Source organism: Rhinatrema bivittatum, chromosome 8 (genome assembly GCF_901001135.1).
Source record: "Rhinatrema bivittatum chromosome 8, aRhiBiv1.1, whole genome shotgun sequence".
Lineage (NCBI taxonomy): Eukaryota > Metazoa > Chordata > Amphibia > Gymnophiona > Rhinatrematidae > Rhinatrema > Rhinatrema bivittatum.
In genome coordinates, this window is record NC_042622.1 from 70,654,427 (window position 1) to 70,674,683 (window position 20,257).

At 44.1% G+C, this 20,257-nt stretch overlaps 1 protein-coding gene across 1 annotated transcript in view; it reads left to right on the plus strand.

The window, feature by feature from the left end:
• Window positions 1-20,257, plus strand: part of MMP24 (matrix metallopeptidase 24) — a 131,481-nt gene that overhangs the window by 42,401 nt on the left and 68,823 nt on the right. The window contains exon 2 of the mRNA XM_029612598.1: window positions 8,830-8,978. Coding sequence (XP_029468458.1) covers window positions 8,830-8,978 — 149 coding nt within the window. The remainder of the gene's footprint in view (window positions 1-8,829; window positions 8,979-20,257) is intronic.

Consider the following 20,257-nt stretch of genomic DNA (forward strand, 5'->3'; position numbering starts at 1 on the left):
TCAATGAGGCAGTTTGGTAATTTAAAATGTTGGTAAACATTTTTAGCTTCTCGCCTCATAATTGCTGTCTTCGTGCTGGTTACATGTGCAGAGAACTTCTGTCCAGTTCAAGATGTTGATGATGTCTGGAGAGGGATAATGAGCAGCATGTTTTGTAATGAAGCAGATCACATAATGTGTGATGCAAAGTAGGGAGAGGTCTAAAAACACACATAAAGGGGGTGATTCAGTTTTTCTGAGGTACACAGGGTGTCTGAACCACATTTTTTAAACATACGCTTTGAATCTTTTTATTTGTCAAGATGAACAAACATCTTTCTACCAGAAAGTTTTGTAAGTTTTGAAGTCAAGTGAATTGAGCCCTATGGGCCTAATTGAAATCCCTGTACGAGAGGTGATTAAGGTCAATTACGTGCTGGAAAAGGGTGAAATACTGGCTTTCACCACTAGATGGGAGTCAAATCAGGTGCAAAGTAGCTGTTCATACTTCATGCAATAGCGCATGTAATGGAGTGACGAGCAGTGAAACCAAACTTTTCATCTTGCTGCTACCTGTATAGGATTCTGACTCTTAAAACAGAGGTTGAGGATGTCTTCTGGCCAAGTTAATCTGCCGACCCTGCTGCGCACTGACCTCGGAGTACAAATCACAGTGCCTCATGCAAAACATGAGGAAGGCTCTGACTCCTTATCCTGTCACTGCTGCAAAATAATTATGGTTACAGAGGCAGAGATGTGCTGGAGGGGTCGCCTGTTAAATTATTCTACAATCAACAAGATCATCTCACCAAGTGGAATTAGAGCTGGCCAGAGACCCCCTTGATCACCGTTCACACCCTGACCAAACCAGAGTCCACCTGCTTTCTCATCACATAAGAAACAAGGTGAAAATAAACCAAAACAACAACGTTTCACACTAAGCCATCCTGCCAAAAGGAGGTTGATACAAGTTTGTTTTCACTCTGTCATGAACAAAATCCAGAAAGTGCAATTGTAAACTGCAGTTTGAATTTAGTTGTGAGGAAGCCAGTTCATGTGAGGAGCCCTTTAGTCATTTTTGCCCATAGGCAGCTTTTATTGCCATTGATCCCAGGCCCAAGGCATTCTTCTTGCCAATAAACATTTGTTTTCGCTATTTAATTTGTTTTGGTGTGAGTTATTTTGCTTATTTACTTTGGTTTAAAAATGTTTGATGCTGAATTGGTCCCAAGAAAGAACAGATATTTTGGCAGTTGTGATATCTTTTATTGATTAAATAGGAAGAGTGGAGCTAAAACAATCAAAATATTTATATAAGATTCTCAAACTGCAAGGAGTTACTCTCCAGTTTATTTTGAAAATACAGCTGTACAAACGAGCAAAGCAGAAAACAAAGACATCTATGTTAGGATGTTGCCTGCTATGCAGCATTATCGTACCTTCATGACACCTCCCCACCAGCAGAGGTCCTCAGTAAGCCTCAACTCTAGTTTTGTCAAGTTCCTCCTCACTGCCCTTGCCATGCCCAAGTCCTAGTCCTATGTAACCCTACTTTGTCAGAAGCTCCTTGTTCTTTTCATGGTGTCACTTCTGGCTCCATGACCTGACCCTTGTTCTTGTCTTTCCTTGTGGCCTACAGGCCTGCTTTGCCTTGCCTTGCTTTGTGGCTTATGGATCATCTGCCTTGCCTTGTGGCCCATAGACCTTCTGTCTTTTGCCATGCCTTGAGGCCCTTGGGTCTATCCTGCCTTGTTCCCTGTCTTGAGGTCTTTGGGCCTATTCTAAGCCCTGCTGCCTTTGGGCTTCTGTGTTCTTTGTTAGATGTTTTCCTTGTCTGCCTTGTCTAACTCCTGCCCTAGTCTGCCTTGTTGGTCTTGTCCTATCTGTTCCAGTAGCTTGTCCAGGCCTGCCTGTACCAAAGTCTTGCCCTGTCTGTTCCAGTATCCTGTCCAGTCCTGTCTGTACCAGAGTCTTGTCCTTGCTTTGCCTTACCTGAGTTTTGTCTAGTTCCAGGTCCTGCTAATTGTCCTACCTGCCTCGTCCAAGCCTTGTCCTGCCAGCCAAGCCTGCCTCCCTGCCTGTCCAAGTCTTGTCTCCAGCCTTGCCTGTCTGTCCTTGCCAGGCCTAGTCGTGTTCCTGCCTATGTAGATTCACCACTATGATGTATTGTCACCACAGAGACCTACTGGCCTCACAGAACCCAAGGACTCAACCTGCGGGAGAGGGAGCTAGCTAGGTGGAAGTCCGGCCCTTGACTTGTCCCACGCCCTGCCTTGCGGTCCTGTGCCGCTCCCCATTTGGGGTTCCCAGACTCTGGGACCCGTAACAATCTGCATTAAATATATTAATATAACTAGCCAAAACAACCTGGGATTACTCAGATTTTCAGCACTGTCCTTCCCCACCATCTGTACACAACCCCTTTCTTCCCACCTGCTACATCTAACCTCTTCCTTGCTGTCCCTTTGTCCCTGCTACCTGCTTCTGACCTTTTCTTCTCATCCCACGGGGTATCTTTCTTGTTGCCTCTTGGTCATGCCACTTGTCTTCCAGTCCCATAGGACTTTGCAGACAGGGCATCTTGTCTTTGCGCAGTATGCCTTCCACTGTACAGAGGGCCCTATTGTGGCCACAGACAGACACAAAAGACCAACCAACATATGGCTTTTATTTATATACAGTAGATAAAACAAGAGTAATAAATAATACATTAAAAACTACCCAACATGGCCATGTTTTGGTGAAAAGTTTGCATCAAGAGTATGTACTCACAAAATTCTTTACAGAAAACCAGAAAAAAAACAGTAATCAACAAATATAAATGTAATTGCACAGATATAACAGGAGAATAATCTCTTATAAAATGAGATAGAATCCAAGATGGCTACTCACTGTTAGGAGGTCCCTTCCTCGTTCTTATCTTTAATATCTTTTTGCTGAGTTTACCTTGTTTTTTCTCCTATGGGCAAGAGGAAGGGTAAGGACCATGCCTATCCGAGTGTTTTGGAAATCGCTACCACATCCGGGCCTATGGATCATCATCTCAGCCCTGTTTCTCTCTCCAGAGGTAGGTCGTTGGAGGTTGAACCCACTGCAGATGCACCCATTCTCCTCCCAGACCTAGAGGTATGACTTCACCCGGAGCAGCGTAGAACTCCCCTCCAGCCTATGTTACTATCACCAGTATTGGAGGCTTTGGGTATGACTTTAGCATGGCCAGACGCTGATGCGGCGAACTCCTTGGAAGCAGTGGCAAGTCCAGAGCCACGGTCATTGAGAGCTGTGGGTCTGGCATTGCCTGGAAAGGCGGAAGCCATGTTGAGCTGCTCCCCTGCTCTTTCTTCTCATTCTTCTCATTCTTCTCCAGAGTGGAGACTTGTCTTCGTCGGCTGAGGTACAATGGTTTTTACTTTGTAAACCTCAGACTGTTACATTGGATGTAATTTGAGAGGCTTTATCTAAGCTTTCCCTACAAGTGGGTCAATTTGTGGTTTAACAACAGGGTTTTTCATTAAATTTACAAAATCGCCGGGAACAATTTGAAGTATTCTCCCAAAAGGTTAAAGTGCTGGAAGATAAAACCACAGCTGTTCAAGAATCTGTGAGGACTCTTTCACAAGGTCATCTTTTCTTGACAAATAAAATTAAGAACTTGAAGAATGTGATAAGGAGATGTAGTTTGTGGTTTATTAACTTCCAAAAGAAAAATATATCTCCTATTGAAATGTTGAGATCATATTTCTTAGAGATAGTGAAGATTCCGGAAAACTTAATACTCCCCATTTCTAAGGTTTACTATTTGCTATGAGAAAAGGTGCTCACAAAGTGAACGCACCTCAGGTTTCCATGGATCTTCTTACCAGCGGAGGTGGAAAAATGTGATGATGAAGCTATATCTCCAGCAATTCTTATTGTGACTTTAGCATTAGACTCTGATCAGGATTATTTATTTATTTATTTATTTATTTATTTATTTATTTATTTATTTAACATTTTTCTATACCGACCTTCATGGTTAAATAACATATCAGATCGGTTTACATCGAACAGGGGTAGATAATTGAAAAACGGGAGGAACAACTTTTTTCATAATCAAAGAAAACCAAAGAAACAAAAGTTACATTTAACGAGGACCGTGAACTTGGAAGCTTAGGCAGCTGGAAGAAAAGGCCCGAAGAGGGCATCAACTTAGATTAAATAAAAGAGAGACATAACAGAATCCGGTCTAGTGTTAGTCCACTTATTAGAGGAAGTACCAATGCAAATGAGGTATTCAGAGGAGGAGGGAGGTTCCATTGTTCGTGAGCAGATTAAACACCTAATGTGTGTCCAAGGGATCCGGGAAGGCTTGGCGGAACAGCCAAGTTTTGAGTTTTTTCTTAAATGTTAGTAGGCAAGGTTCCAGCCTGAGTTCTGCGGGGAGGTTGTTCCAGATGGCTGGGCCTGCTGTCGAAAAAGCTCTGTCCCTGGATGAGATGAGATGTGTGGCTTTGGTTGGAGGGGCTTGTAGCGCTCCTTTGTAGATTTCTCTCATTGGTCTATTGGAGGTATGGAGTTTGAGAGGGATTTCAAGGTCGAGATGAAGGAGATTGTGGATGGATTTGTGTATTAAAGTTAATGATTTGTGTAGGACTCTGAGGTTGACTGGTAACCAGTGTAGGTTTCGGAGGATGGGCGTAATATGATCTCTCCTGTTGGTGCTGGTCAAGATTCTGGCCGCGGTGTTCTGTATCATCTGTAGTGGCTTGGTGGTTGAGCTGGGTAGTCCTGTGAGAAGAGCGCTGCAGTAGTCTATTTTGGCGAATATCAAGGATTGAAGAACTGTCCTAAAGTCGTGGAAATATAGGAGAGGTTTGAGTCTTTTTAATACCTGTAGTCTGTGGAAGCAGTCTTTGGATATGGTGTTGATAATATTCTTTAGATTAAGGCGGTTGTCAAGTATTACCCCAAGATCTCTAACCTGAGTATGGGTGAGGAGGTGGTTGTGGTGAGTCTGTGACGGAAGGTTGTCTTGGTTGGAGGAAATGAGGAGGAGTTCGGTCTTACCGGCATTAAGGACCAAATTTAGACTGTCGAGGAGACTAGTGATAGATTGTAGGCAGTTGTTCCAGATCGAGAGTGATCGAGAGTGTTCCAGATCGAGAGGGATTATATCTTAAACATTTTTTACATAATAGAGAAGATTTATTTCATGATTCCAAGGTTCGTATTTTCCCTGATGTTTCTAGATTGTCTCAGGTTAAAAAGAAAAGATTTCTGCTGTTACAACCTGGAGTTTTACAAATTGGTGCTTGTTTCTGGTTGAATTTTCCCTGTAAATGTATTGTAAAATTCCAGGGGACAAAATATGTATTTTTCTGATCCCACTCAGTTGTCTGTTTTCCTCAGTAAAGTGTGATGAATAAGCCCATTTTTGTTTCATTTCAAATGAAATGAAAAAAAAAATTTCATGAATTTTTTGTTTGCAGGAAATAGTGTGTCCTATTAGCAACTTTAAAATAGTCAGATTTATTCAGTGGTGCAGCCACACCGCTGAATATATGGGCTAAGTTAGCTGGATATGTTTATCTGGCTAATTAGCCAAGCTGCACAGTGGCTCAATAGCTACCTCAATAAGATCAAAACAAACATACATAATAAAATCGAACCAAACAAACAATTATACATAAAACTAAGTTCCATATACTTATTTAAAAGTATGTTTTCAATTTTCTTCTAAAAAATGTGTATTCTCCCTCCTTTTTAACATCCACCTCCTCCAGCCTTGGTTCTGATTGAGCTGGAAGTGCAAAGGAGCAGGAGGAAACTGCTGGGTCAAAACAACAAAACACAATTTGTACTAATAGCTAAAATGATATGCACACATAAGAGTGAAATGAGAATATTACTGGTCTAGGTAGGAATATCTGTCAGGGAACCCAGTGCCAGCCATAGGACCCACCCAGCTGGAACAGCAGGAGGAATCTGAAACATTCTTACATTACATGAACTTCCAGCTTCTCTGCCAAGGTCAGTCAGGCAAAGGGGAAACCCAAGTGATCCAACTGACCACATGGAGATAGAAATGATGCAATGCTTGTTGCCTTTCAGAATGCAAACCAGTGCCAAGAGCCAATTGCTGATCAAGCCACACTGATTAGAAAGAAGGGATATAGGGGCAGATTTTAATATCTACGCCCGATTTTATAACATGCGTGCTCAGCCGCGCGCATGTTATAAAATCCGGGGTCGGCACGCGCAAGGGGGTGCACACTTGTGCAGCTTGCGCGTGCCGAGCCCTAGGGGAGCCCCAATGTCGTTCCCTGTTCCCTCTGAGGCCGCTCCGAAATTGGAGCGGCCTCAGAGGGAACTTTCCTACCCCTCCCCATACCTTTGTTTTGCAAGTTATGCCTGCCTCCGGGCAGGCGTAGGTTGCGCGCACCAGCCTAGAGGCCCCACGGAGGCCTCTGGCCATGCCCCCGCCCCGGACCGCCCACACCCCGCCCCTTTTTTCAAGCCCCGGGACATACGTGCGTCCCGGGGCTTGCACGCGTCGCTGGGCCTATGCAAAATAGGCTCGGTGCGCGTAACCCCCCTATGCGCGCAAGGCTTTTAAAATCTGCCCCATAATGTCCATCCTCATTGACTTATTTAAAGATAAATACATTTTCATTTAGAAATGAGTGATCCAGGATAATGGTGTGTTTTTGTGTCCCTCTTCTCTTTCTGTGCAAAGTTGCTCAGTACTGTGCTATATATAACTATCTGGGCACCTAATCTTAGGAGGGATGAAGTGGAGAACGATGTTTCATTGTTGTGCAATGCTAAGATGTGGTGTTTCTGAAGGCAGTGGACCTCTTGATATGTAATGTTGCTAATACTCCAGTGAGGGCTAGGCTAAGTGTTCAGGGTGCATGCAGCCCTTCTGTTTGATTTGTCATCATAGGTTTCAGTGCCCCAACATGATTATCTCTCTCTCTCTCTCTGAAATAATTTTTGTCACTGAAAAATACAGACCCTCTGTTTACCTTTTCCAGTATCTCCATTTCAGTTTTCTATGCTGGTAGATATGCATTACAGTTTGAAAGTTTATTTAAATGAGTGAGTAAGGCAATCAAAATGGAGCTTCTTGCCTTTACTTTGAATTGGCATCATTGTTTGAGCTGCCAGGGGAGGGTTAGACTTCGGGGGGGTGGGGGGTGGAGCTGCCACCGCGCACATATTTGCACTTATTTTTTATTTTTGGGGGAGTCGCGACGCCTCAACTGGCTGCTCCGGGTTAAAACAGGGGTCAACACTGACCCCTGCTCAACCTCCCCATTTGGCTGCATTTTTTTGGGGGGGGGGGGGGAAACAGTGGCCAATTAAGATGATGGTGGTCCCGTGAAGTCAGGTGTTTGGCCGCAACACAAAAGAAAGCGCCATAGAGCCACAATGCTTTTTTGGGGGAGGGGCCTTATTATTGCAGCAACACCCCCTCCCCCTGTGATAGTGGGGACCCCCCCCTGCGAGAAAACATATATACATATGAAACAATATTCACATTACCTCCAGTAACCGACACCGGTACTCACGTGCCAGTAGCAGACGTCCCTTACGTAGCACATTCCACACCTCCCTTCCCCCAATAACTTCTGCAGCATGGAAAAGGCACAAAATCAGAGTGAAGAATCTAAGGCAGGCAAAGGGAGGGGTAAGAGGGTACTCGTGTTTTTTCACTGTTTAATAAACATCTATTTTATTTTGTTGCATCGGTGTGTTTTATCTGTGTGTGTTAGCTTCAAACCTAAAAACAGAATCCTAGCTATAATATATGATTAGATTTAATCTATAGTGCACTGAAGCTGTAAAATTTCCACGGAGTACATTTTGAGACTTTAAGACTCTGCACAGAAAGAAATCTATTTAAAAGTCAGAGAGGTCAATGTTGAGCAGCACAGGGAGCAGCAAATTAACTTGGACCTGGATATGGAGCGGGAAAACTTAACTGGTTAAGTCCTGCTGACTATATCCAGTTGTATTTAGGAGGGTAAGTTTACCAGGATAACTTCTGACCTGCCCTCCATTCTGGCCAGATTCCATCCAGCTAAATTCAGCCGGTTAGCGCTAAATGTTAAGCTCCACCCCCAGATGCCCCTGGGCTGCTGCTTTTTAATCCAGGTAATGACTTATCCAGCTAAAATTTATCCTGTTGGCAGGGCGGGAAATTCAGAACTTGGGTTTTGCCTTGCTAAGTCCTGAACGAGGCTGAAGAAACCCTTTGACTACTGAGCTGAGTCATGTAACATTATGTTTGATAAGCAATGCAATTACTAGAGGGTGCCTTTAGGCCAGCCCTTCCTTTCTGACCCCCTCCAGTCGCATTCCATTTCATTTTGGTATCTGCAATGCTGATTTCAAGTCCAAGAATCAGAAACCAGGAATGGCCAGTCTTCCTATAGAACTGGATTACCTGGGTCTGGATTTGTCAGCACTCATTGAAAATACTAGGAGAGCAGGTACGCTTGCAGTGTGCGCAGAGTCCCGTTGAAAACAGAAACAAGCTGCAATGAGGAAGTAGAGAGTAACTCCTCTCTGTGATTGGTTCTGTCAGTGGCACCACTGGCAAGTCTTTTCCCTAAGAACAAAAACAACATAAAGAAATGCATATTGCAAAATATTTGCTGATGGTTGGTACGGAAGAAATATATGCCATATCATTTTGTATTGCAAAGGGGTTTTAAATACACAGGAAAAGCTTAATAGTTTAATGAAGATGGAGAATCAGAACTTGCAAGGTCAGACTGAGTCAATACAGGTCAGACTCATCAATGGTGGATTTCTGAGTTTGCTAATTTGCATAATTGTGTACCCATTTTTCCTGTTTTTCAGAGTTGGTTGAAAACATATGGCTATATGCTTCCATATGATGTGCGTATGTCAGCTCTGCACTCAGGGAAGGCCATGCAGGCTGCAGTCGCTGCCATGCAGCAGTTTTATGGGATCCCAATAACAGGCATATTGGATCAGACAACTATTGAGTAAGACTTCCATTACATTTGTGCTTTTTAAAAATGTTCTGCGTTTTCTTCTAGATATCTTGTTTCTCGTAATACTTAGCTCATGGGACTAACAGAGCAGTAACCAAACAGTCATATTTCTGCAACAAGGCAGTGAAATCCAGCAAAGTAAAGTTGTAATGTATAGTATCACTGAGATCATTCTCCTTTTGTATGAAACGCTGTCTGCCAATTTCTGTAACTTCAGTCTACATACCGTTAAATATATACTGGATATATACTATAACCAGTTCTGTAATCCAGTGCTTTCCCTCACAGATATATACAAACATTGGACTGTGTAAGCAGTAGAGATGTACTTTTGTTTGAAACATCATAGACAATGGGGGTCCCAGGGCGTGGCTGGCATATCTGAACAACTTAGCCAAATAATGCCATTATTCAGTGTTTTTTCTGGTTACAATTCATAAACAGAATTCCACAGTTCGTGTAGGTGTAAAACATTTTTAAAAAATAATTATTAAAAATACAAAAGCTCAGTAATAGTACACCCATAAACGTTTTTCACAGTGAGTGAACCTTTTTGGTTCCTTTTTGATTTTTTGGATTATTTAACACTGTGTATGTGGCATTGATACATTTAGATCTGTCATATTATTCAGTGTTAGCCAGCTCAGTTATCCAGATAAGTTTGGCTGTGCCTTGTAGCAGTCCTAAACCTATGCGGATATTACTTGTAACTTTGATTTTTTTTTATCTAAATATTTAGTTTTAGATAGCAGATGCATTATTTGAATAACTTATCCTGGACCAGCTCTGAGTTATCTAGCTTTTCTCTGGGGAAAAACTTACCCGGATACCGTAAGTTGGAGATAGTGAACATGACTAAGCGCCAAACTTAACGTGGACAAACCGTTTGAATATGGACCTCACAGAGCACAATTTTCAAAACTATTTGAATGGGTAAATAGTGATTTATGCACATAAATTGACAGTCTGAAAACTTCCCTCCCCCAATAAGGCTGAAAGCACATGTCCTGTATCATAGAAACATAGAAATGATGGCAAAAAAGGACAAATAGTCCATCCAGTCTGCCCACTAAGCTTATGGTAGTGTCTGCTGCTTATCAGTTTCTCAGTCCATAAAAGTCAGGGCCCCCGTTGGTTGCTGTTTGAATCCAGTTCCTCGTTACGCCTTGCCGTTGAAGCAGAGAGCAATGTTGGAGTTGCATCAAAATATCAGTCTTATTGGTCAAGGGTAGTAACTGCTGCATCAGCAAGTTACCCCCATGCTTATTTCCCCAGACCATAAAAGTCAGGGGTCCTCATTAGTCACTGTACGAATTAAATTCCCCTTTCCCCCCTGCCGTTGAAGCAGAGAGCAATGATAGAGTTGCATCAACAGTATCAAGGCTTATTGGTTAAGGGTAGTATCCGTCACACCAGCAAGTTACCCCCATGCACTCTTCATTTCCACACATACCTTTAGCTGCATTTAGGAGAGGTATTCTGGGGCTGGGGGGGTGGGAATGAGGGAAGAGGAGAATGTTGTGGGCAGGATTGAAAAATAATGCATTAGACTGCATTTGCAACTCTACGCGTGCTGTTTTCCATGAACTCCCTGCACAGAGAGCAGGTGCAAATGTCCTGGCCAGATTTCACAAGTGAACGCACGCATGCACTGATGCCAAGCCTATGGGTAAGAAGTACTAGTGGTATTTGTCACAATGTGGACAATTGGAAAATTGCCCCCCCACCCCCCAGGTTAGATAGTTCCAGATGAGAATAAGCATTGGGATGAGATCTCAATGGGAGCCTGGGCACACCTATGTGGACTGTGGTGAACTAAAATCCAGAATCATATTCTTTTGCTTCAGTGTGCCTGCCCAGTGCATGATGAGATGGGCTTGCTCTCTGCAGCTGTGGACATTCATGATCTCTTTAATCATTATTGCCTGGTGTTTATACCTTTTGGGGAAATTTTTAAATTGTCCTTGGTCCATGGGTACTTTTTTTTTTTATCTGAAGGCGTTGCACCAGTTATCAAAGCTAAAGTGTGAATATCCTTTGGCTTTGAATCTTGCTGTAGGTGTAACGTACCTGCAGACATAAGCAGCTACTTTTTCTGCAGGTACTTTTTTATTTTAAAGGAAAATAATACACAGAGATTTGAAAAAGTAATCTATCTGTTATGGGAACGCTTGAGGCAGACCCATCTCTGGGAGATTGTGTACCCTTCGGCCACGACACAACCACAGAGGAGCTCCGGGAAGCGCTGAGGCAGGCGAGGCAGGCAAGGAGTGTCCAAGCACAGGCTGGAGATGCAGGACCCTGGCCTCTGCCAAGCCTGATCGCATAGAAGAGACCCAGCTACGCAATGTTGGTCTCTGGGGTAGCCCTCCAGCCACTCAGTAGCCCTTTCGGACCTGCTGTACAGGAACGGCAAATGCGATAGGATGGACAGAGGCTGAAGGGTGAAGACATCAGACGAAGACGAAGACTCAGGATACGTGAGGGATTCACACGAAGAGTCAGGATTCTTGAAGGATGAGACGAGACTTACGATACTTGAAAGGTTGAGACAAAACTCGGGATACTTGAAGGGTTGAGACGAGACTCAGGATACTTGAGGGGTTGAAGAACTGAGATGGATCTCAGGTTGTTCGAAGAACTGAGACTGACTCAAGTTGCTTGAAGAACTGAGACGGACTCAGGTTGCTTGAAGAGAAGGACTCTGACAGAGTCACAAGATCAAGAATTCTGAATAGGTACTGCCACACCATGCGCCCTACACAGCCAATTAAGGCAGGTCATGGACCACGTTGGTGGTTCCCGACTCAGATTACTTGGAGGTTCCATGACAAAGACTCTGACGAGGCCTGCACCTAGGCGTGCCCTCCACAGCCAGTCAAGGCAAGGCACAGACCACACTGATACGGTACAGGTTATGCAGAGTTCATTCATATGGACAAGGCAAACGCAAGGAGCTCTGAAGACCCAGACAGGATTCAGGATATGGGGAAGGACCTCAGGATCCAGTGACTCAGAGTAAAAGGCTCGGTGCGGAGCTTGAGCGAACTTGGAGTATGGAACCTGAAGCTCGAAGGATTAAAAGCCAGAATCTTCTTGAGGCTTACGCTGCCGAGGCAAAGGACATCTAGATAAAGGAAGATCAGGATGTGAAGACATCCGGAGAAAGGAACATCAGGACTTCAGGAACTCGAAGGACAAAACATCAGGAACATCAGGAATTCTGGAGAGAAGGACGTCAAAACATCAGGAACTGGATAGACAAAGACATAGGATCCGATGAGAGATCTTGATGAAGATGAAGACGAAGACGAAGACATGGAATTCCAACATGGAACAGAGTGCCAACGAGAAGCTGGATTATAGAGAAGTCCAAAAGAGGACTGGCTCCTTGCGAAGGCAATGAAGCAATGAAGACAGGTCCTTCTTATAGGGCCAAAGAGAGACTCCCACGATGATATCATCAGGAGGACCATTCCCTCACTGGCCCTTTAAGAATGGAAGAGAGGCATGGCCTCGCGCCTAAGGAGGAAGTAGCAGGACCCTGGAAAGCGGCGTCTCTGCCGCTGAGGGAAGCAGGAGCAGTGCTAGGCCATGAATCCAGGCCTAGCATGAGCAGCGGCCTCCAGGCCGTAGAGAAGCAAGCTGCAGGCGACTTCATGCCGCGAAGTTGAAATTGAGGACGGGGCCCCTCCCTCGGAGGGGAGAAGATGATGTCGGCGGCTTCCAGCATATGGAAACGCCGTCGGTGACCTCCTGGCCACCGGGTATGATCCGAGCGGCTCCAGCCGCATGGAAGGCATGGCGGCAGTTCCCTCTCGCGCTCTGCCGAAAGTCAGCGGCCTCCGAACCGCACGGGACAGGCAGCGGCCCCGGCTGTGCAGGGGAATGTTGGCGGCCTCCAGGCCACAGAAGAACTGGACTGACACCCCGCCGCACAGGGCTCAACATCGCCGGTCTCCTGGCTGCGTGAGAACGCCGTTGGCGGCCTCCTGGCCACAAGGCCTGCATCGAAGCGGCTCCAGCCATGCTGAGAAGGTGTCGGTGGCCTCCGGGCCGTAAAAGAAAGAGAAAAAGAGGTAAGAGGCTACCCGTACGGGTAGAATCGTAACACCATCTATGTACATTACTTTCTACACACCATCCCTTTCCCGGGAATGTCTCCTGTGAATGCAGATAAAAGTACAACATTTTGTGGAACAATGCACATAGTTTTAGCTGCATTGTAAAAATCCTTTTTTATCTGTTTAAATTGCTTTGAAAATTGTCCTCACACTCCCATGCATATTTTACAAATATCTGCAATTTCCCATCCCTGAAACTGTGTCAGTTTGCAATTTCTATCTTTATTTTCTCATTTTTTTTATTGAGGATTTCTTAAATCATAATTCATAATTTAGTTCTCATCTGTTGTTTACCAAACCAAGATTGACGTTAGTGTCCATACTGGGGCACTTTACTCAGTTCACAGAATCCAGGTCACTTCACACACATAAACCACAATCAGTACATATGTTAAACTTTCTGAAAACAGAGAATACACTGTCACAAGTAATGTAAGGAATACAAACAGTGAATATCATGAGGACAATTACAGGCATATATCTCTAAATAAGTATTTACTCAACTAGATCACCCCCTCAGAGTGGCTATAGGTACACTTGGGCTTTCACAGCTTGTGGACTTCTGGCCAGATTGGAAGGAGCGACACTTGGCATGTTCTTCCTCAGGCTGGACCAGGATAGGGAAATCTTTTTTTCTTTCTTGTCCAGCTTGGGGACTAAGCTCGAGAAGCACCAAGGGAGACCCCCTCCTCAAGCCCCTGGCACAGACAAGAGCCAGTAATGTGACCCTGCTCAAAAAAAAAGTTTGCCCACCCCTATTGACAATTTTCAAAGGGAAATTACCCGGTTAGTTTCCTGAAAACTAGCTGCAAGCTTCATGGGTTCTAAAACATGCATGTACCCTGCAATACTGTGGGCTCATTAAAATTATCCCTAAAGGTCAATAATAGTAGCTGAAAACCCAAACTATCTTCTTTTAAATGTACATAATCAACATTCTAAAAAATAAGAACTGATAATCTTTGTAAGTGATGTAGAACATACATTTTATACAATAATAATAAAAGTATATAAAATAATTACAGAATATCAGATTTTAGAAATGATAATGAAAATAACTAATAAATTGAAAACAATCCAAATCTCTGCAGTCTGGAAAGTTGTGTTTTATGTGGTGACCATGCTGGTCACATAGAAGCCATGTAGAGAGTGTAGCATCTGCATGTCGGGTGTGAGAGCCAGTTTTGCATCATATCTTCTCCCTCTTCAGACTTGTCCTTCTCTTAGACTAATCCAGCCTCTGTTACATTGCTACTGAACAGCCACTACAGAGCATGTCATTTATTGAAGGCAAAATGTTTTTTCATAATGTTGCACCATGAAAATGGCTAGAGCCAGGCTTCACTAATTTTACAAGCATGATACTGAAACCACTTCCTAGAAAGAGATGCACTTGCAGTTTTCTGGTAGTTGTTCGTGTGACATGAATCACAGTTCAGAATTAGGAGGAGTAGGACTCACAACATGAAAGGAACATGTACCTTACTGAGCATTATGGGAAATGTAGTTCTCTAGGCCAGTAAGAAATATTGCAAAACTGATGTATTTTATTTTATGCTATAATCTGCTGTGAGCAAACTATTTCAGAGCAGCAGACTATAATTGTTCAAGAATGAACTACATTTTTATGAGGTTCAGGCTAGGTCTGTGCATAAAAAATCCCTGAAACTTGCTGCTGCTGTTTGGTGTTTGATCTTTGTAAAAGTTGGCTGACTGGGATGTTATATGTCACAGAATACACAAAATACTTATTTACAAGTATAGGAGTTTACTTATAAGTCTGAGAATAAGCATAAAAGCATTCAAGATTAGAGTTTGCATTAAGGAATATCCACAAAAATACTTCCCCTCACAATCCCAATGTGAGTCTGAGATATCTTTGGAAATACGGGAACACAGTGCCGGGAAACCAGAAACAGTTAATCAGGCACTTCATTAACCACTGGTAATGTCCAAAAGCTTTTCCTCTAAGCTGTTCTTTCTCTGATTTCAGTTTGTCTCATGTTGCTTGTTTCTTCTCTTAGCTACACCCACGTGTTCTTGAGGCCCCAACTGTCTGTCCTTATCATATCAGCAAACATTTAGGTGTGGCCAAGTGGCCACTGTCCTGTTTTCCTCTGCTATCTGCACTGTTAGCCTCCTGAGTAAATGTTCTTTAATATATTTAATCTCATAACTTGTTTTTTGTTTCAGGTAGGCTAAGAAAAACGGCATAAACGGCATATTTATTCTCAGAATTTATAGGCCTTATATCAAATAATTACACTAGTAATATTAGTGATTCTCTGCTTTACTAATTTCTATTACGGTACAGAATGCTTCATGTAAGCTACCTAGCTGCTTAAAATAATTTCCCACAATCTTCACCTCCTATAATAAAATACCATCCCTGCTGCCATAGGTGTATGTCAACTTCCTCCTGGGTGCATATTGATTTTGTTTCTCTCTCCACTGCTTGAAGCATAGGTGTTGCAGAGGGCAGCTATAGAGGGGGTGTAGTAGATATCACCTCCTGGAATGGTGCAGGGTGGCAAGGCTGGAGGCTAAGCATGAGCAGTCCAGTGAGAGCAGAATGGAGCATGTGACCACAGGAACAGATTGGAATGGAGCGCTAGTAAGAATGGATTTCATCAGCAGGAACAGACTGGATCTGAGTGCAGGGAAAAGTGGAGAGAATGCAGGTACGCTGGAACAAACAGGATGTGAGTGCAGGTAAGCATGGACTGGAACAGTAGGAACAGACTAGATCTGGGTGCAGGTAAGAGTGGAGTGAATGCAAGTATAATTGGAACTGGAATGTTGGAACATACAGGAGCTGAGTGCAAGCAAGTGTGGAAATGGGACTCTGAAAACAGGAATTAAGGCAAGACAGACTAGGACAAAGACTACACAGAACATGGAACACAGAATGTCCGAAGGTAACGAGGCAAGGAAGGCCCTGAGGGGCGAGGCAGAGAGAGGCCTAGAAACAGAGAGAGACCTGGGAGTCTTAGGAATAGGCCAAAGGGTCAGGAAACAGAGAGGCCTAGGGTAGCCACAGAGCAAGGCTTGGAATAGAAGGCCGGATAGCCACAAGGCAAGACAAAAGCAAGCTGGGGTCAGAAGGCCCAGAGGCCAGGAGACAAAGCTAGGACTCGATGCCGAAGTACTGAGGGGAAGGACAGACTGGATTAAGTAGGACAGGACAGGAGTCTGGGTGTGGTGCAGGCAAGGGAGGCTGGGACAGCCAGGGGAGAGAGCTCCTGGAGGTCCCCTCCTGATGAGGACAAGAGCCAGAGAATGCTGGAGAATAGTTTGGAGCCAAGGTTACCAGAGTCCTCTGGTAGCGGAGAGGCTGCATAGCGGCCAGAAATGCAACAATAAGGATGTGCAGAGAAAACATTTTCATTTCATTTTGTTCATTTGTTTCGGAGGTTACCTACATTTGTTTCCTTAGTTTCAAATGAAAAAATTGCTTTTGTTTATTTGTTTGTTTCCCATTAATGTCAATGGGGGAAGCAATTCAGCCTATTTAGAGTTTCAAAACTAGGGTTTTCTAATCAGTTCTAATGAAACTTGTGGGTAAATATCAAAAGTGGGTTGAGAACTCCAAATTACCAACACTGTGGCAAAGTGGCACCAAAAGCAGCATAAATAACCTAAGGCACTGTAAAATTGCAAAAGGGTACCAATGGTGGCAGATGTTCTCCAAGGCACCATCAGAAGAGTAAAGCAGCAGCAAGAGTGTCAAGAACACCCTAAGGCTTCGAAAGAGGGCACTGAAAACAGTGTCATGAACCCCCAAAGGCAGTATGAAAGGGGCAAAGTGGCACCATCAGTGGCATGAACATCCTAAGATACCATGAAGGGGGAGCAAAGCAACAAACGTGGCAGAAAAATCCCCAGGCACTGATAGAGGGACAAATCAGCACAGAGTGGCATGAAGATTCCAAGACACCATGAGAGGTGCAAAGCAGCCACCTGCAGTGGCAAGAATACCCCAAGATATGGGTATGGAAGTGAGGCAGAGTGGCAAGTCTCCCCCCCCCAAGGAGGTAGGTACATCAGGGGCATGGCAACTAAGCAGAGTGGCAACAAGACCTCCAAGTTGCATTCGATCATCTTGCCACTCACAAAAAAATTCTGGAAAGCCCAGCGAAGGAATATTGACTTTCAAAAAGACCAACTTTTCCATCAACTCTGGTGTCAGCCTTGCACAATGAGGGCTCTCAATGTCTCCTGCCATTGAGGAGACATGTTTGCCTGGCACACTGGTTTGTGGGAAGAAAGGTAATGCTGAGCCACCTTGGCCAATTCTGGCCAGACTGTGTGCCCAGCATGCTAGCAAATCAGTGTCTATGACCTCGATGGGCTCTGCTAGATAGCATATTATAGAAATTTCTGCTGGGGTCTCCTTTGCTGGAGTGAGGCAAAAGTCTCTCTTGCCAGTTGCTTTAGCAGGAGAGATGAATCTATGGGGGCAACATGGCTTTGGCATATTGAGGTAGGGAAGAGAGTGGTTGCTGGCAGGGTGCTACTTCTTGCACCACTGTCTGGGATGACCACTCTGTCCTGCAATACATTCCCACTGTTTCTCTGCCTCTGGCATGCACCCTAGATGTCAGTATCTCCTTCATATTTGTGAGACACTGGGATTAGAGAGTGAGATTCCCTTTCACTCATGGATCAGAAAGTGTGGCAAGCATGTAAGTATTATTTTTTTGTCAAAGGTTTCACTGTCACTTTCACCTGCTATTGCAAGGAGTCCACAAACTGCAACACCTCTGCTTCCATTCCTTCTTGCTCACGAAAACCCTCTAACTTTTCCTCCAGAATATTTACTATGTTACTAACTTTTCCTCCAGAATATTTACTATGTTTCTCCAGGTGGCGCTTCTGGAACTCAGATTCTTCATGGCATTGTTGAAGGGCTTCAGGATTTGAATCATCTGCCTCATCACTACCCAGTCATGATGCCCCAATGGGCAATCCATACCTATCTCTGTTTCCAAAAGAGGGGTCTGCTGCTCCACTAACCTCTGCAGCATCAGATAGGTAGAATTTCAATGGGTGCCCACATCTTGAATCAGATATTTATTAGACATTCCAAATTCTTCCTGCTTCTCATGGAGAAGCTGCCCACCCTTCACACTTAGATAAAAGTGCCCCACTATTTTCCTGCATCTCTCTGTCAGGTCTTTAAGAATCAGATTCCCATGTCCCAGCCCCAGGGCATCCCTCACTGCCAAGTGTAGCAAGTGTGCCAAGCAATGGATCCCCTGAAAACCCCCATTTTCCATTGCCCTTATCATATTTGCACTACTGTCACAAGAAATTCTGCATGAAGACTCCTGCCTCTCCAGTCTAGCTGCCAACCCTCCAGCATCTTTCTTATGGCTGATAGGATATTGCATGAGATATGAAGGCTATCCATAATCTGGGTGTGCGCAGCACAGCCCACCTGCACCCTTATGCTTGGTCTCAAGTAGAGCTGCTGCCTGCCCTGCCTAAGCAAGCTCCCACCAGTGTGCTGTCAGGAAGAGGTAATTATGTGTAGCATTTACATTGGTCCAGATGTTGCTGGTGAAATGTGTGCTACTCCCCTCTACCTTAACTAGCTGCACTTGCATGTGTCTACGGCAAGTGCAAGGTGATGCATATAGGGAAAAACAACCCATGCTATTGTTAGATTTGGGCCGATGCAGTATGGTGTGCTTGACTGTACGCACCGTTAGCCCCCGTTTGGCTGCGCGTTTTCGACGTGCTATTTTTACCCCTTATACAGTAAGGGGTAATAGCGCGTGGAAAACACGTGGCCAAACCCCCCCCCCCCCCCCCCGAAACTAATAGCACCCGCAACATGCAAATGCATGTTGATAAGCCTATTAGTTAGTCCTGCATGATCCAGAAAGTAAAATGTGCAGAGAAACCGCACATTTTACTCTCAGAAATGAACTCCTGCTGGCACCAGGCAAATGTACAGAAAAGCAGAAAAAAATGCTTTTCTGTCGGAGGCCCCAAAATAACAAAATCGTAAAAAAAAAAAAAATCAGCCCACAGCTTGCGGGTTGGAAGATGGACGCTCAATTTTGCCGGCGTCCATTTTCCGAACTCGTGGCTGTCAGCGGGTTCGACAACCGATGCCGGTAAAATTAAGCGTCAAACCCACTGACAGCCACTGCTTCTCTCAATAAGGAGGCACTAGGGACGTGCTAGTGTCCCTAGCGTCTCCTTATTACCACAGGCCCTCATTTGAATAGAAAATTGCACACCCAGGAGCGCCGGCTCTCCTGCGCATTTTACTGTATTGGCCCGATTGTTAGGTTCTATATTAGGAGTTACTACCCAGGAAAAAGATTGAGGTGTCATAGTGGATAATACATTGAAATTGTCAGCTCAGTATGCTGTGGTGATCAAAAAAGCAAACAGAATGTTAGGAATTATTAGGAAGGGAATGGTGAATAAAACTGAGAATTTCATAATGCCTCTGTATCGCTCCATTGTGAGACCACACCTTGAATACTGTGTGCAATTCTGGTTGCCACATCTCAAAAATGATACAGTTGCAATGGATAATGTACAGAGAAGGGTGACCACAATGAGAAAGTGTATGGAATGGCTCCCCTATGAGGAAAGGTTAAAGAGGTTAGGGTCATTCAGCTTGGAGACGAGAAGGCTGAGGATGGATATGATAAAAGTCTATAAAATCATGAATGGGTAAATGTGAATCGTTATTTACTCTTTCAGATAATACAAGGACTAGGGGGCACTCCATGAAGTTAGCAAGTAGCACATTTAAAACAATTCAGAGAAAATTATTTTTCACTCAATACACAATTAAGCACTGGAATTTATTGCCAGAGGATGTGGTTAAGGCAGTTAGTGTAGCTGGGTTTAAAAAAGGTTTGGAAGTTCCTGGAGGAGAAGTCCATAAACTATTAATCATGTTGACTTAGGAAATAGCCAGTGCTTATTACCAACATTAGTAGCATGGGATCTATGTAATATTCGAGTACTTGCCAGGTATTTGTAACCTGAATTGGCCACTGTTGGAAACAGGATGCTGAGCTTGATGGACCCTTGTCTGACCCAGCAAGGCAACTTCTTATGTTCTTATGCTAGAGAAGTTTCTAAAGACAATAAATAACTGTTTCATGGAGCAACTGG